This window comes from Panulirus ornatus, chromosome 1, assembly GCF_036320965.1.
Source record: "Panulirus ornatus isolate Po-2019 chromosome 1, ASM3632096v1, whole genome shotgun sequence".
Taxonomy (NCBI): Eukaryota; Metazoa; Arthropoda; class Malacostraca; order Decapoda; family Palinuridae; genus Panulirus; species Panulirus ornatus.
The window spans coordinates 19,495,781-19,509,150 of record NC_092224.1 but is presented as its reverse complement, the minus strand read 5'-3'; the positions used below and the strand labels follow the sequence as shown (position 1 = coordinate 19,509,150).

Below are 13,370 nucleotides of genomic sequence, written 5' to 3'. Positions count from 1 at the left end.
TCATTAAGCCTGTTAAGCGTATCTGTGGTACCACTTTCAACCACTGATTGGTAAACCATTCCATATGTTAACAATCCTGTTGAAGAAATTGTATTTCGCCTCATTCGAGGTATAGCTTTCGTCCAAAGGTCTGTAACCATTACTACGAATAAAATTAGACGAACCTATTCCGATGTAAGTCGTAAGATCGAGATTATCGAAGCCTTTGATAATTCTGAATGTCTGTATCAGATCATCCTTTAACCTTCTCTTTTCTAAACAAACTTGATTTAAATCGTTTATTTGGTTGGCTTTCATAGGATCTGTTTCTCAGTCCGGGAATCATCTTGTTAGCTCGTCTTTGTGCTCTCTTCATTCTGTCTGTGTCTTTCATCAAGTAGGATGACCAAATCTGAACACAACGTTCAAGATGGGGACGCACGAGTAGCATGTAAAGACTTAAGGATAATTTCCCTGGACTTCAGTGCGATTGCCCTATCTACAGCATTTCCGATTTATTGACTCTAATTCGTATGATTCCCATTTGATCATCCGCATGGATTTCTTGCGTCCATATGCAGTAACAGATCATTAACTTCATACCGGATGTAGGTCCTCCTGCAGCAGTGAACCCAAACAGCACCAGACCACGGGGTCCTCTCGAGCCTCTCTATGATAGAGGACGATATCAGAAACTCACGGATTAGTGTGGTGAAAGTTAGAAGGCACACCCATGATTTTCAGACGCACATTGGTGAAATTCTTTAGATTGATTTGCATGTCAACGTTACGTATTAGTATGCGGTCTAGTAATGCCCGCTTACCATCTTTCCCACACACCCACGTATGCTTATGTACGTCCCTCTTTTTAAAAAAGGTATTCCCAATCACCAGTCCTTTTTTTGGCACACAACTCGACAAACTGTTCACTATCTCTGTTCAACATGGACAGCATCCAATGCTTTCCTTGTCTTGCTGTTAAGATAAACATAACACGAGAGGAGTCAGCTATACCTGGACCAGGATAGCAGTAGCCCATATGGCACTCTGTCATTAGCCGGTCTGTGACAGGTGATTGCCAGGAATTGACCAATCAGGCAGCAAGACGACTCATCGTTCACCAGTTTAGTTTCATAATCTTGTTTAATCCCATCATGAAGCATCATTATTCTCCTGAAGAAGTCTTTGTCGAGAGTAAATGGGAGGAACAGGATCGTGACTCCTGCCTTCGGTTTTCCGTGCTGTCATTTACCCACGAGACTAGACTCCACGATTACAGAACTCCCGTGCCTTACCGTGCAAGGAGGTGCTTCTATACACGAGCGTCGGTTCATGTTACTGGAGTAGGTACGTACTGGCTGGTGTTGAGGGCCTCCGTCATCCAGGCGCCCGTGAGCGCTACTTCGTCGATGCCGCCGAAGAGCTGGTTGTAGAAGTGCGGGTGTTGGGTCTTGACGCTGTAGCGGACCACCTGCTCCAGAACGGCTCCAGCTTCCTCCAGGGAACATCCGTCCCTCTCAACCTCCACGTCCACCAGTTCCTGTCACGAAGGATGTGATGCGTCAGCTGATGTTACCAACATATCAACCTTGTACTGAGTTAATGTGTGTGACAGCCTTAGCATCGCTCCAGTTATTTTTAATGACCAAAATCTCTTAATGTGAACAAATATTGCAGTACATTATTGACCTTACCTAATACTGTTAATGTTGTTTAACCCCAACACTACAAACCTTTACAGGGAATAAGGTCCACAATATTGTTTTTATCATCAATTTCACTGGAGCAATGCTAAAGTTGTCACATACATAGTAACTTAATGATTGATAGATATATCGTTTAATCGTCTCTTAACACACTTAGTAGAGACACCAGTATGAATCAGATATTTGGTTATTATAACTCAGATAACTTTATACGTGAAAAATAAGTGAAGTTGTTTTCCAGAACATAACCTGACTTTGTAACTTGTGAGAGGTCAGGTCGTCGAGGGTGTGACATGTGCCTTCATTTCTTTCACTTGCCTCATCTTCCTGCCCGGCTCAGTGACGTCTTGTGTATTGTACTCTGGTTCTCCTTATCTCCACTCGGTCTTGACAAGGTAATATATAAAGCGGGAAGGTGTGTGGGGCTTGGTTATGGATAGGGGGCTGTGGTTTCAGTGCATTACACACGAAAGTTAGAGAGTAAATGTGAGAGAATGGGGCCACTCTTTGCCCGTTCTTGGCACTATTTCACTAACGCAGGAAACGGCGAACGAGTACGAATATCTATAAAGACACGAGAGAACACGCAGATTGTGAATGACAGAGCTCATGCCAGGCGATGTAAGTAAAAGAGACGAGCGAGGAAAGGCGGAGGGAAGGAAGACCAAGAGGAGCTCGTAGTCACCTGTCGTATCCTACCTTGAGTTCCTTCGGGTGTTTAAACTCGAGGATTTTCTCCGAGGCGTCGATGCCAGTGACGAGGTTGGCCCTCAGCACGACGTCCAGTACCATCTTCAGTAGTTCTCCCTCTGCGGCCGCCCCGTTCTCGCTCACGCCGTTGGTTAGGTGAGGGGCGAGTCCCTTCTCAGACGGGGTCTTCCCGTGGTCGAGTCTTGGACCGCCGTTCATGTGAGGCTTCGCCCGCATCTGGTTGGCGGTCTGGAGGGCGTGGCTGTTTGAATACATGGTCGCCAGTGTCGGTCGGGTCGTCAGGACTGTTGCCTCGATGTCTGTGCCAGAAAAAAAAACTTTATTCATACAGTGCAATGAACTCTGAAAGACCTGTGATATAATATGTATAACATGCAGTACACATAACGCCACATATAGTACGCACAACGTACAGTATACATAACGTAACATATGATATAGTACGTACAACATATAGTATACATAAGGCCACATTTAATACAGTACGCACAGCATACACTATACATAACGCCACATCTAATATAGTACGTACATAATACAGTATACATTATGCCACCTATGATATGTACAATTTACAATATACATAACGCCACGTCTTCATCAGGGTAATTCACTCACTGGGCTTTACATTGGTTGGCTGGTCACTGGGCTTTACATTGGTTGGCTGGTCATTGGGGCCTGCGACCCGTAGACTGGCGGCCAGGGTCAAGCAGGCCATCAAGTCTGATGGTAAAGTCAGGGTTACTGGGCCGCCGGCGGCGGCGGGCGGGCGGGCAGCGGTGCGTCGCACCTCAGACTGACGGCTAGTCTACTGTCGTCATTATCTATCTTCCCTTACGTCATCCCCGGGGAGCCAGGGTCCACCTCCCTCCCTTGTTGAGGGGGGAGGGGGGAAATGGTCGACATGTTTAACGCAACGCTTTGACTACAGATGAACGACTCCCGCGACATCGGTACAATTAACGATATCACAATTGATCTTTTCGCTCATGAAAAGATCAAGTGGCGGTCAATTCGCAATGACGTTCCTTCTGTGGGAAATGACGACGCGTCCCAGTAATCAAATGAGAATATAGGTAAATACACCAGTCAGGATAATGAACGCTGTGTTGTTATTACAATACAACAGATGAATGTGTTTGACCATATAATTCACCTTCAGTCCATATTGTGCTGTGTAAAATATTATATTATATCCCTCTGTCTTTATATAGACCGTCCAGTTTTACATTATCAAGTTTGATATAAGTACGAATATTTCTTACGAGGTTATTGTCCGGAATATTTTATTCTATGATATGATTCATGGCAACGTATTCGTGAAGTACCTTGGCTCTCCCTATGGGTCCTGATCTTGGGAGTACCTGTCATGTGTTGGGCACGTGTCGCGCGAGGATACAGGACATTTCTAAGGCATTTGACAGGGTGTGGCATCGGAGTCTCATCACTAAGCTCCCCTCTTTTGGCTTCCCTCCCTCACTTTGCTCCTTCATATCTAGCTTCCTCTCCGGCTGCTCTATCTCTGTGGTTGTTGATAGATCAGCCTCTCCCCCCCTTTTCTCCATCAACAGCCATGTCCCTCAAGGTTCTGTCGTGTCCTTACTATTTCTCTCCTTTTTTTTTTCATCGATTTCCTCTCCTCCACAAATAATCCAGTGCACTCATACGCTGACGACTCAATACTGCACTCATCCACATCCTTCAATTCTGTTCCCTCTTTTCTCATTCGATCTGCATCTCGTCTTAACATAGCTTCCTCAGTAAACTCAGCCTTGGACAGGATATCTCAGTGGGGTACACAAAATCTTAAGTTTAATGCCTCCAAGACCCAGTTTTTACCCATCTTTCTGTCGAAAACTCACAACTCTCGCTGGTATTACTGTAAAAACCACTTTCTTGGAAACCCCACATTACAGAAATAGCTAAGCCTGTCTCTAAGAAACTGGGTGTCCTGTTTAGATGTCGAAACTTCTCTTCTGACCAGTCGCTCCGTTAATGCAAGGGATTGATTTGTCCTTGTTTGGAGTACTACGCTCACATATGGGATGCTTCTAGTTCTGTATCTTTACTTGACAGACTTGAGTAGAAAAAGCGGTCCAACTTATAAACTGTCCCAGGCTAACTTCAAAACTTGACCCCCTTGCCCTACGCCGCAATGTTGGTTCACTTTCTCTCTTCTACAGGTATTACTTAGGTTTTTGCTCCCGAGAACTGGCAGCTTGTCTGCCCCCACCACTACCTAGATCACACAATACTCGGCAAGCTGCTGCGTCACATGAATATTGTATGGCCATCGGCGAGTCAAGGGTGGGCCATTTTGATATCTGCTTCTTTCCCTACACATCGAAGCTTTGGAACTCTCTATCGTCTCATGTCTTTCCCAATAACTATGACCTGACACATTTCAAAAGACAGGTCTTTCACTTTCTCAGAAATTCGGAAATACTTTCCCTTGTCTTTTTTTTTCTTTTTCCCTTTCATAATTCTCTCAATATTTCAATGAATGCCCGGCCTTGATGTAGACTTTTGTCTGTGACTGGAGCATTGAACATGAAAACAAAAACAGTTAGAGTGTGTGTCCACCCAAGACAGCCCCGTCGTAGAAGCAAAGATGCTATGGTGCTGACAGACAGACGGACAGACACCGTGCTGTCTCAGGATAAACTTCATGATAGCTGACAGACAGATGGACAGGAGGGTGAATTAGACAGATACCGACACAGGTTGATGCCATGATGCTAACAAACGAGTACACAGACGCCACAGAACGCGCATGCCTTTGGACACCGACGTCCCTGGCATGGCGTGGGTAATGCACTCTGACTGGCTCAGGTTAAGCCTGGCCTGGCCTGGCCTGGCCTCCCCCAGACAGGATACTCATTGGACCAGCCTCCACATACCCCCCAACACCCGCCACTCGCCCTTGACTCACAGCCCGCCCTCCCTCCGGTGATGACTGACCCCCGTAAGGACGATGACTTGAGTACGACGACTGAACCCCTTCCAGGCGATGACGAACTCAAGGGTTAAGTCACTGTACTCAAAGGTTGAAGTCACTGTACTCATGGATTAAGTCACTGAACTCAAGGGTTTAAGTCACTGTACTCAAAGGTTAAGTCACTACTTCAGGATTAAGTTACTGTACTCAAGGTTTAAGTCACTGTACTCAAGGGTCAAGTCACTGAACTCAAGGGTTTAAGTCACTGTACTCAAAGGTTAAGTCACTACTTAAGGATTAATTTACTGTACTCAAGGTTTAAGTCACTGTAATCATGGATTAAGTCTCTGTCCTCAAGGGTTTAAGTCACTGTACTCAAGTATTAAGTCACTGTAGTCAAAGGTTGAATCACTGTTTTAAAGGATTGTCACTGTTGTAAAGGGTCTACAAGTCACTGTATCCAAGGATTAAGTCATTGCACTCAAGGGTTAAAAGTCACCGCTCTCAAGGGTTTTAGTCTCTGTATTTTAAGGAGTAAGTCACCGTCCTCATGGGTTTAAGTCATCGTTCTGTCCAAAGGTTCAGATCCGGTTTAAGTCATTGTGCTGTCTAAAGGTTCAGATCCTGGTGTCGTGTTGTGCCCCCTCCCTCCCATCAAGCGGTTCCCCACACGTCACCAGCAAAGAAAATGACAATATCTCATATGACGTCGTCAAATGTCATATATGCAAGATATCAATTTCTGTTTTGTATGGTGTTTACAAGGTTCCCAGGTGTGACATGTAACACAGGGCGTCAGGAGTGTCGGAACCTTTTTAAGGTAAATGAAATATATTGAAAGTCGTGGTCTCAAAAGTTCCCAGTTGTCGTTAGCTGTGACACTCTTAAGAATGTCCTGGGAGGGACAAGATGTTGCAGGAGGTCTACCAGAGTTTTGTGCTCTAGTTAGAATGATAAGGAAATTAAAAACTAGCCTGCAGTCTAGGACATTTGTAATGTAGGTATGCCATAGGGTTTAGCTGAGGAAGGTAGAGACGTATAAGAGAGGTCTATAGATAAGATGAGACTCTTATAGTATGTGTATATGATATGGTTATGACAAGAGGTCCCCACCCCCTTCTATGGTGCAGCAGCTGGGGCGACACTGAACACAGCCTCTCCGTGTCAAATGGCCAAACAGTTTGATCACTGAGCTTACTCTACTAATTCTTATGACACAAAAACCTCAGAAGGTTCCAACTCCACATTTCTTGTTCTGTGACACTGTCTGCTCCACAACCACCAACAAATTTCTCTCTTAAACACTAAAAGTCGCAGCTAGTTTATCTAAAAACGTTCCATCTCGCCTCAAAAGGTTAACAAGACGCCATGAAACTGATCCTCAGCCAATTCGTTTTCTTGCATCACATTATGGTACTGTCAGTAAGTTGTTCCTCCTCCCATGTCAACGTCAGACAACACTAAGTAACGCAGAGGTTGACCCAAATTTTGTCTGAAGACCAACAGACCTGACCACAGAACCGTCGCAAACACTTGGCTCATTTTCATCACCACCCCGGATTCAGAAAGATGGCAACCTGACAACTTACTTTTATTTCACTGTCAATTCTCTCCTTTCACACAATCTTCCAGGCTCAGACACCACCCGATCTGCCGTTTCTCACTTGAAACTGCTGCCACCAGTGCCGTGTCATCAGCAAACGGTAACTGACTCACTCTACAAGCTCCATCACCCTCGACAGACGGCAGGATTGCTTCTCTCTCCCAGACCCTTGTATTCACCTTTCTTATCATCCCGTTCATAAAAAAAATTAAACGGCGTTGGTGACGTCACACAACCCTGCCGCAGACCCGCCTTCACCTGGAACTTCTCACCCTCTTCTCTACCTACTCGCTCACATGCCTCACTCCCTGGCGAAAACCTCTCACTCCTTCTAACAGCTTTCCTTCCACAACACATTTTCTTAACACCTTTCAGGGAGCATCTCTATCAACCCTATCATACGACTTTTCCAGATCCATTAACGCCACTTACAAATCCCTTTGTTTCTTTAAGTATTTCTCGTACACATTCTTCAAAGCAGATATCTAATCCACACATCCTCCACCACTCCTGAGACCATATTGCTCCTCCCCAGTCTGATGTTCGTGTTTGTCGTCTCCCTTTCAATCACTACCCTTCCAAACATTTTATAAGGTATCTTTAAAAAAAATTTTTGCCTATGTAGTTTGATTATATATATATATATATATATATATATATATATATATATATATATATATATATATATATATGTATATATTGGAAAGGATCACAATTTTGCGCGTGATCAAGATATTCCTATGAGTCCACGGGGAAAATGAAACACGATAAGTTCCCAAGTGCACTTTCGTGTAATAATCCCATCATCAGGGGAGACACAAGAGAGAAATATTACAGTCAGTTGATATACAACGAAGATACAACTTTATTGTTGATAAAATCTGTAAACAATTCACGTTCTTGTCCACATAATAAGTTTATGATACGCTCGTTGTCTGTCTTGGACAATCACATATTTACCAAATGGCGTCCTAGCTAAGTCTCTTCGTGTTTCATTTTCCCCGTGGACTCATAGGAATATATATATATATATATATATATATATATATATATATATATATATATATATATATATATATATATATATATATATATATAAAGAATAGCTAATCATATAGATATGGTGAAAACCAATTTCAATGGGCCTGATATTAGTGTGACGTACACCGAACAGATGGCTAGTCGCAATACTCGCAAACAAAAGCGAAACGACAGTACCCATAATGCAAAGCGTAAACATGGTGTAGGGTGTCTGCAGTTTGAACAACACGGGGTACTTTTGAAGTGATACTAGAAATATCGAAGGTATGTGTGAAGTGCAAAGACAGTGGAGGCATGAATATGCAACGGAACCTTCATCACGAACGTCAATATCAAGAATTGGTGGTAGATTTGAGACGTTTGGTGCTGAGCAAGACGTGCGCAAGCAGGCAACGGTCTGGGAGACTGGCTCTGGTCGACAGGTGAGGGAATATTCTGTCATGGTGTTACAACAGTTCACATGATCACATGATGATATTGGACGGGTTATTGAATTTAGGCAGCCACTCGGCTGAAAATTCAGGTTAGATAATACAGAACTGGGAGGTCATAATAGTAATTAGCTAACTAATTTAAGAGCTTTAGGTCAAGTTAGGGATGGGTATTTCCACATTTTCGACAAACATATGAGTGAAGTGCATCTAGTCATTGGCAGATATACAGGAAATTCTAACAGAGTAAATACAATGGTTTACATACATTATTAACTTGGTAATGGATCATTAAGTGGAGAATAATTGCAGGTTGAGTGGCTCACAGTAATACATAGTAGATGATATACATTATGTATTTATGTATTATTCTTTGAAAATTGGGTGATGAATAGTCAAATATTGATTGAATGATAGCAGTACAGTAGTTGACATACCATATAGCTATGAGAAAACTTTTTTGCTTGCTTAGCAATGCACTTGTTCATGGATTGTTTATATTTAAAATGATTAGACTGTTTTTACATCAGTCTGTACGAGCTCTGATTGGCAAAGTCGATTGTGGTGATGAAGGATGGCGTTCCGTGGGGAATGGGGCGTAGGGGAAAAAGTAGGTCTCGGTGATGGGATGTGTCAACTGCCACATGAGCCTGCGGTATTGGTGGGGAAAGGTGGTGGATCGTTGTACATTTTTTTTTGTTATTCATACAAGTGGTAGTGCGGAAAAGTTGTGGATCTGTGAGAAAAAAATTTGCAAAAATTATGGGTTCTTTACGTTATCTTTAATCCAACCCCCCCCCCTCCCCATCTCAAAAATTGAAGAATAAGGTATTGAAAACGCGCATTTATAGAAAAAAAAAATCTAAACATGAAAAGATAATTAAGTGGGGTAGGGTTGATTTTTATATAAATTACTTAAATGAAATATTTCTGAAGTCTGGAAGTAATTGAATGAATAACTTGCAGCACCCCCCCCCCCCCCCTTCCCCCGGATATTGAAAATATAGCATTTTTACTACAAATACCACCAATTTTTGAAACGCTAAAAATCGTATTTGCAATATTTTTCAGCGATAGGTGATGTAATAACGGTGTCTTGTATGTAATTGAAATATAGGAAAAGCATTAGGTAAAATGACAACTCATATTTCAATACAGAAATATTAGATTCGTAAATAAATGCCAATTTATTTTATTCGTCATTTCAGTATTGATATAAGCTGTAATTTGAAGTTTACTGTGTGGTTTTCATTTAAGTTATAACAAACAGAGTATTATATGCAGGTCGTATGTCCAATGTAATTTATGTGGTGAGGCTGACAGTCCCAATATTGTAATCATGGACCACATCGGCACGATTCAAACTTCCGGAGTGACTTACCATATTGTTGTTCATTAGGAGCGAACATGTTTTCAACGAACATGTTTTCGGATTATTGTGGTATATTATCAGACTGATAGCTTTGTCTTCACCAATCGCCTTGCAGTTTCTGGCCACAGTATCTCGCACGACCTTCTCGTCCTTTGTTATATGTTATCGTAAATGTGTTCCTGTAGTAAACTTTTATGCTGTCACCTTGAGGTTGTCTGTTTGCCACGAGACGCTGCTCTAGCATGTTGTTCACAGTGGTGTTCAAAATTCTGTAACTGAATATCCCTTGTTCATTAACATTTGCCGAACGTGTTGGAATTCTTGGTTTAGGAGTTGCCAGGTTGAGCACACCTTGATCGCTCTCTTCACGTATGCTCGAATGACACTCCTCTTGTAAGTTTGAGTGCCTTCACTTATTCCGTTCATACATTTTCCTTGGTTGGTGCGCTTCTCGTAGAAAGATCCTGTTGTGGCACTAGCTATCACAGCCAAGAATGGAATCCTACCATTATTGTTCAGCTCTACTGTGTAAATCTTAAGCCTGAAGTTTCTTGGAGTGAGTTACGGAGGGTTTTTAGCGAGTTTAAGGTATCTACGTAGATGAAGATGTCGTCTATATATCTGCAGTAAATTTGGGGTGTCATGCTATCAGGTCGTGGTGCTGTAGTTTCGACATGGGACATAAATGCCTGCGCAGAGTGAACCTCGCAAGGAAGACCCTCATGGTTATTCCATCCACCTGCCGGTAAAACTTGCTGTGGGGATATCTGAAAAGTGCTTCCATGGTGCAGGCATGTAAGTTTCTTCTGATATATATTCCTGGGCATCTTCAGGGGAGGTAAGACGTGGTGTTGGTACACAACCCATGATGATGTTTGTGAAGAGAGACTCCACACCCAGCGAAGCTGTGATGCCCTGTGGTTCTTTGCTTCTCAGGATGTCAATAAACTCTTCAGTCGATCATAGGGACTTAAGGTTTAGGGATGTATGGTGAGATCAGTTGGTTTAGCTTCTTGGCTAACTTATAGGTAGGGAAAGGGATCTAGGAGACGATCGGCCGTAGAAGATTTCCCGCCTTGTGTTTTGACGTTTCCAGAGAAATATCCTGGGTCAAAGTAACCCTTTAGATGATCGAGTTTGATGCCATCCTTCACTGCGTTCGTTGCCGTAATTTATGGGTTAAGGCGCTTCTTGAGTCCTTGTGGGAAGAATTCTTCAAATCTTTTAAGATCTTGCAGGATGTTTTCATATTTCTCTTAAGTAGTCGTTTCGGGCAAGGATGACGTAAGGGTTTTATTTGTCTGCACAACGATCCCCTCATTATTACGCATTTCTTTCACCGCTTCCCGGATGAACACGTACATGATAGTGCATATGAAAACACGCACTGTCATAGAACACATAATGCCTTCCAACAGCAAGGGCTCGAACCCGGGACCTTTGCGTGGTAGTTGGGAATGAGGAGGGCGTTCATATGCACTATATTCGTGTTCATGTACCTCCACATTTGACACTTAGGTTCTGTAAAATGGTAATTGCTGGTAATGTGAATCTGATGATAGAAAAGACCCTTGAGAGAAGGACAGAAACTGAGGGTGAATGAATGAATGAATGATGGTAGACCCTTCAGAGAGGGACAGAAAGTCAAGGGAAAAGTTGTGGAATCAGTTTTGAGGAAGTTTTGAACGGGCTTGGTGTGGATAAGACAGGACAGGACGACTGAGGACGGCCAGGCTGGGCATGTGTGGAGATGGATTATTTATTTTTCGTGCCTGGAGGAGGAGGAGGAGGATATACATATGTGATGATTGCTTGTGCTTATGGCACTAGTTCTTGAGTATGCCGTTACAGTTTTGTAGGAGTTTGCTGGTTGAAAGGTCACTCAGAATTCTATTTGCTTGTCTAATATATGAAATTTAAATAGTTTCCGGGGGGGGGGGGGAGCTGTCTGTTGAATAGATTATCAGGGTTGTCTATCTCGATAATGTTACTGAAGACTTAAGCATCAAGGAGCCATGGTGGAGGTCAGAACGTTCCACTTGCCGATCATAGAGCGTCACCAGTAGAGGTTTAAGACTGGTAACATCAGATGACATTGGATGTCTGAAGATCCACCTCAGTACCTTATTCTGAATTACCTTGAGGGTGCGGAGGTTTGTTTTAGCTGTTGCTCTGGTGCTGCCGGAACATGAGTTATTAATGGTCGAACTAGGACTTTTGTAGAGATGCAGTTTGGTTTTAACGGTTGCATCTCTGAATCTGTACAATTTCACGAGCTTCACTCATGCAGTAGCCGCCTTTGTTTGAATATGTTTGTTGATTTTTAGGTGAACGTCATATTATAGGCCTATTACAGTGTTATAATGATAAAAACTGTGGATTAGGCTGGGTAATACCAGTTGGTGGACGTACATGCAATGCTGAGCTCATTGGTTGTAACGCGATGCTGGGACACGTAGCTGAAGTAAGTCTTGGCCTGTGTTCAAATTATGTTTTGGTCGTCGGTATCTGATGATGCATTTCTAGTATCTTGTGTTTTGTTCATGGTGTAGTGTCCTTGTAGATGTAACAATTGTCTTTCGTGTGACAAGGATGCTAAACCGTAAACAAGACACAATATATATATGGAAAGGATTACAATTTTGCGCGTGATCAAGAATATATATATATATATATATATATATATATATATATATATATATATATATATATATATATATATATATATATATATATATATATTCTGAGTACAGAATGGAAAAAGGTGAGAACAATGGAAGTAAGGGGAGTGGGGGAGGAATGGGATGTATTTAGGGAATCAGTGATGGATTGCGCAAAAGATGCTTGTGGCATGAGAAGAGTGGGAGGTGGGTTGATTAGAAAGGGTAGTGAGTGGTGGGATGAAGAAGTAAGATTATTAGTGAAAGAGAAGAGAGAGGCATTTGGACGATTTTTGCAGGGAAAAAATGCAATTGAGTGGGAGATGTATAAAAGAAAGAGACAGGAGGTCAAGAGAAAGGTGCAAGAGGTGAAAAAGAGGGCAAATGAGAGTTGGGGTGAGAGAGTATCATTAAATTTTAGGGAGAATAAAAAGATGCTCTGGAAGGAGGTAAATAAAGTGCGTAAGACAAGGGAGCAAATGGGAACTTCAGTGAAGGGCGCAAATGGGGAGGTGATAACAAGTAGTGGTGATGTGAGAAGGAGATGGAGTGAGTATTTTGAAGGTTTGTTGAATGTGTTTGATGATAGAGTGGCAGATATAGGGTGTTTTGGTCGAGGTGGTGTGCAAAGTGAGAGGGTTAGGGAAAATGATTTGGTAAATAGAGAAGAGGTAGTAAAAGCTTTGCGGAAGATGAAAGCCGGCAAGGCAGCAGGTTTGGATGGTATTGCAGTGGAATTTATTAAAAAAGGGGATGACTGTATTATTGACTGGTTGGTAAGGTTATTTAATGTATGTATGACTCTTGGTGAGGTGCCTGAGGATTGGCGGAATGCGTGCATAGTGCCATTGTACAAAGGCAAAGGGGATAAGAGTGAGTGCTCAAATTACAGAGGTATAAGTTTGTTGAGTATTCCCGGTAAATTATAT

The 13,370-nt window shown here is 42.5% G+C and overlaps 1 protein-coding gene and 1 long non-coding RNA gene across 7 annotated transcripts in view; one reads left to right on the top strand and one right to left on the bottom strand.

Annotated features, from left to right (window-relative positions):
• Window positions 1-13,370, bottom strand: part of LOC139761106 (cysteine sulfinic acid decarboxylase-like) — a 55,861-nt gene that overhangs the window by 24,787 nt on the left and 17,704 nt on the right. For 4 of the 6 annotated variants that reach the window (XM_071685443.1, XM_071685286.1, XM_071685218.1 and 1 more), the window contains exons 2-3: window positions 2,385-2,695; window positions 1,335-1,519 (exon numbers count right to left, since the gene is read on the bottom strand). In XM_071685443.1, coding sequence (XP_071541544.1) covers window positions 1,335-1,519; window positions 2,385-2,651 — 452 coding nt within the window. In that variant the 5' untranslated portion in view covers window positions 2,652-2,695. Of the gene's footprint in view, window positions 1-1,334; window positions 1,520-2,384; window positions 2,696-3,014; window positions 3,133-13,370 lie in introns of those variants that run through there. The other 2 variants (XM_071685042.1, XM_071685126.1) reach the window with 2 other exon arrangements.
• The window catches only part of LOC139761447 (uncharacterized), a 57,479-nt gene continuing 52,159 nt past the window's right edge, over window positions 8,051-13,370 (top strand). The window contains exon 1 of the long non-coding RNA XR_011715521.1: window positions 8,051-8,400. This is a non-coding gene — a long non-coding RNA (uncharacterized lncRNA). The remainder of the gene's footprint in view (window positions 8,401-13,370) is intronic.